General features: G+C 42.0%; 1 protein-coding gene across 1 annotated transcript; it reads left to right on the forward strand.

The window, feature by feature from the left end:
- The first annotated feature begins 235 nt into the window (after nucleotides 1–235).
- CORT (cortistatin) lies at nucleotides 236–1,726 on the forward strand. The gene is made up of 3 exons (XM_063106870.1): nucleotides 236–325; nucleotides 1,370–1,505; nucleotides 1,644–1,726. The coding sequence occupies exons 1-3, from the start codon at nucleotides 236–238 to the stop codon at nucleotides 1,724–1,726; spliced, it is 309 nt and encodes a 102-aa protein (XP_062962940.1).
- Nucleotides 1,727–4,671: the final 2,945 nt, after the last annotated feature.

Genomic DNA, 4,671 nt, shown 5'->3' on the forward strand with positions numbered 1-4,671 from the left:
GCGCTTTTTGTTGGCACTGATTGTGCATTTTTGTTGGCTCAGGCTTGTGCGTCACTGAGTGGAGGAAAGGGGTACAGGCTTCAGGCATGTGTAGTCACAAAAACAGCTGGAGGTTGAGCTTAAAATACCCTCCATCTCTAAAGAAGAGCCCCAAGTGCACAGAGCACTGGTTTCAGGGCTGCCAGGACAGATGAGCAGCCGCAGAGTAGCAGAGAAGTCCTGGGATGGCCACAGGATGCCACTGTGCCTGCTGCTGCTGCTGCTGCTGTTGGGGGCCACCGCTGCCCTGCCGCTGGAGGGCGGCCCTGCCAGCCAGGACCATGGGGTGAGTACTGTCCCTGCTCAGCCACATGGCAGAACACTGTCTCTTTCCTTTGTATTTTTGGGCATGCCTGTGGATTCACCAGCATCTGCATGTGTGTGCGTGCATGCGCACATGTGCGTGCATGTTGCAGTTCACAAACAGGCGAGAATGAAGGGCTGAACTTTGTAGTGTGCTTCTCGGCTGCCCTGTGGAACTGTGATGTCCCACTCAGACCACTGATTCTCATTTACCTTCACTTGTCCCAACCCATGAAGTTTGTTAGAAACTTCTGCAACTCAAGGGGAGCCTCTCCCTGCTAACGATCTCCATCTGCAAATCCGTGAGCTGCTATGTGATCCTGGCTGTATGTGTCACATGTACTTCCAGAGCCTTAATTTATGTATAAGCACGTGTTCTCACTAACTTGGATTCATCGACATCATTACATTTCCATTGTGAGAAACTGTAACTTCATGAGGTGATTTATTTTTCCCTTTTTTCAATTTTGAAAAAGTTCCAAGGAAGAGTACATAAAGTTGACGATTAAAAATGGATTTTTCTCTGAAATTACCAGATGAGTTTGACAGGTTATTTATCATCAGATTACTCCAAGAAGCTTTCTAAGGAATTTGAAAGACCAAAATATATCACCTCAGTCTAATCTGTCTCAAAGAGCAGTTTGTGGGCATCCAGCAGTATGTCCAAAGACGGGAAAAACAAACTAAATTAGCCTGATCTACCTCCGGGGCTTCTTAGGTGCCAGTCGCTTGTCAGAGAAAAATGACAGATTTCCTGACATTATTAAGGACCTCAGCAGAGATTATGGGGCAAAACCAGCAGTTTTTTTTCCTTGACTGAAAATTATCAACATTTCCTTTTCTTTAATTAGAGCAATTTCTATAAGGTATTCTCTTAACTTTCTCATTCTTTAAATGGAAATGTGATTTATTGTTATGGAGCATCTTTTTTTTTTTTTTAAAGTAAGGAAGGGATTGTGTATCTTTTAATGCTGGCTGAGCCGGATTGTTGATTTTTCTTTCCTTTGTCATCTGCTTCTCTTTAAAGCATATGCAAGAAGTGGCAGAAATAAAGAAAAGCAGCCTCTTAACTTCCCTTGCTTGGTGGCTGGAGTGGATCTCCCAGGCCAGTGGCAGGCCCCTCATCGGAGGGGAAGCCAGCAAGATGTCCAAGCAGCAGGAAGGTTCCTCCCAGGCCACTGGTGGGCCCCTCATTGGAGGGGAAGCCAGCGAGATGTCCAAGCAGCAGGAAGGTCCCTCCCAGGCCACTGGCAGGCCCCTCATCGGAGGGGAAGCCAGCAAGATGTCAAAGCGGTGGGAAGGCCCACCCCTTCCACAGTCCACACACCAACACAAAATGCCCTGCAAGAATTTCTTCTGGAAAACCTTTTCCTCCTGCAAATAAAACCCCATGCATGGTTTCGCATGCAAAAATTGTAATGATGGACCCGAATAAAATGTATTAATCAGCAGTGATCTTTCTTCTTTGGGTAGTTTCTTCTTCCCATGTAATTTGAAAAGTATTTTAAATTTAAATTCCGATAATGCCCAATACCGATTGTCTTAAGTAATTTGGAACCCAAAGTGAACATTTTAGATATTTTTGTAGTTTTTGCTAGGCTGTACTCAACATAGCCATTGGACTTTCCTTCTGACCTTCATTATGGTACTTGGAAGATATGTCCTTATCTTCCTTCCTTTGATTCGAAATAGCTAAAGGCTACATATTAAAGAATTTGGAAAAATAATATTTCCGTTTATTTTGATACAAATTGTCTAATTAAAAAAATATTTCCCTCACATTAAAAGCAAATTTTTAACATAGAGCAGAATGATTATTCCTCATGTTTTAGCTAAACTTAATTTAAAAATAAATACTATGGTATTAAACAGACAACATCATGCTGACATGTTTATAAAAGTTATATTCAAATGTGATGTTATGTACCAATTTTAGTTAGTAACAATATTCATTACAATTCTTTTCAGGGATTGTAGCTTCAGATATGCTTTGTGAGGAATGAAGTCTACTTAGAAAAATATTATTTCACACCAGACACAGTGAGCGGTGTGCTGCTGGCCAGCCTGTAACCCACTCACCTCAACTTCTAGCGCAAGGACCGCCAAAGTTTCAGCGTCCAGACATTGTTCAGTGACAAATGGATATGTATTGTGTGTATAATTGTCGTATTAGATTCCCTATTCCTCAGTGATTTCCAGCGAGTAGTGATTAAGTGAGGGCAGTTCCATTTTCTATGACGTAACGCAGAGCAGCCGTGGACCAGGATTTGGTCTGCTCAAATGAAGTTAGGAGCAAATGATGTGCTCAGTTTCAAACCTTGCCAGATTTTTTTTTTTTTTTTATAAAGATGACCGGTAAGGGGATCTCAACCCTTGGCTTGGTGTTGTCAGTACCACGCTCACCCAGTGAGCCAACCAGCCATCCCTATATAGGATCCAAACCCACGGCCTTGGTGTTATCAGCACCACACTCTCCCGAGTGAGCCACGGGCCGGCCTAACCTTGCCAGATTTTAATTCTTCCCCACAGCACCGAAATCCTTGCTTGATTACACATGTTGTTTATGACTCTTGGATCACAGACTATAAAGGAAAGTTCCAGTGTGAAGGTTTTTAGATGCTAAACCTGAAGCTTAGAGATCCATACCTGGAGTTGTGAAAAGCTTCTGAGGGTCAGGCCTAACATTGGGAAAACCGGCAAAGGCTGGCAGGAAGACACAGTAATATTCTCGTCTCTGGACACCAGGGAGTAGACTCTAAGTATGATGCTGACCATCCTGTTCTGTTTTCCACAGAGCTGGACTTATAATTACTAGCTGAATAAAATATAATGTGATAGAAGAGACTTAATAGCATCCACATTTTCAAGCACAGCAGCTTTAGGAGACCAGTAACTGGGTCAGTGCACTGGTAGAAGATGCCTGCTTGAAAGGCCAGCTAACCTTCAGAATTTTGTCTTTTAAGAATTTTCTAGAAGAAAAGCATGCTTATTGTTTTTCAGTTTTTTTTTTTTTTTTTTTTTTTTTGTCGTTTTTTCGTGACCGGCACTCAGCCAGTGAGTGCACCAGTCAGTCCTATATAGGATCCGAACCCGTGGCGGGAGCGTCGCCGCACTGCCAGCGCAGCACTCTACCAAGTGCGCCACGGGCTCGGCCCATGTTTTTCAGTTTTTTAACTGGGGTCAGATACAGTCGTTAAGATTAGGATTTTACCTTTTAACTAAGTAGTATCTGAAGAATGAGGTTCTACTAATGTACTGCCAGGAAATCCATCAAGTCTCCTGAACTCGGGAGATGTAATAAAATGTTCACTGCATTGTTGACTGCATGTTAGACTAGATTAATATGCTCATGATTAATAAATTAGAATAAAATTGTAATTTCCTACCATCAGGTTTTGGGTATACTTTTCTTAAAGTATACCTTTCTGTAGTTCGATATAGTCAACTGTATAGATCTGGGTCATCAGGACCTGGACAACCTTGAATTCATTCTCTTGCTATTATTTCCAGTATTTGGCACCAGAATAGATCCTTAACTGCTGAGAAGAACTGACATGACAAGCATTCAACAGAAATCCCTCATAGTGTCCATACCACAGGGCTGACGGAAAACCATTCCAGGCTTTGGGAAACGCAGACCGGTAAGCTCAGGGGAAATAATTAACTGGATTTAAGGAGCACCTGCTGAAGGGATCACCTACATCTTAGTAACAGTAGCTCCTTCAGTAGAAATATGGATTCCATGCTGAACGAGTCAGAAAAAGAAAACCCGTTTACGTATTAAAAAGAAGGAAATTTTCTGTTTCTAGACCAGTAAGGAAGAGGCAAAGGGTAATGGGGAAACCCACTATTCCTAACTTCTTATAAAGCTAATAAAAATAGCATTTTTAACTAAAAAGTGATCAAAAATTCATGTGTTTGTCTTATTAAAATAATTATCAGCTAGAGAAAAAGCTAGAATTTTTGGTGATAGTTCTTGTAACATGGTATCGCATGCGTTGACCTGTTGGTTCACTTCCTTGCAACTGCACAAGTGTGGTCTGATCTCACTTGAGCAAACAGCCAACCTTAAGGTTCTACAACCTGAAAATGCAGTGTACGTGCCGGGGAGTGGGCCTATTCCTCACTGGAAGTTTTCAAACAGGATGGAGGACCTCATGTCACACCTCTGTAGAGGACTCAGACAGCGGGTGGGTGTTCAGACTAGATCATCCCCAAGGTCCTTAAAAACCTCAAGTAGTATAAGATACAGCCAAAATAACTTAAAGCAAAACTCTACAAGTAAAGTAAAATGGAGAAAAACGCTGAAGGTGAAAAAAAAAAAATTGA

This window comes from Cynocephalus volans, chromosome 8, assembly GCF_027409185.1.
Source record: "Cynocephalus volans isolate mCynVol1 chromosome 8, mCynVol1.pri, whole genome shotgun sequence".
In the NCBI taxonomy this organism is placed as follows: domain Eukaryota; kingdom Metazoa; phylum Chordata; class Mammalia; order Dermoptera; family Cynocephalidae; genus Cynocephalus; species Cynocephalus volans.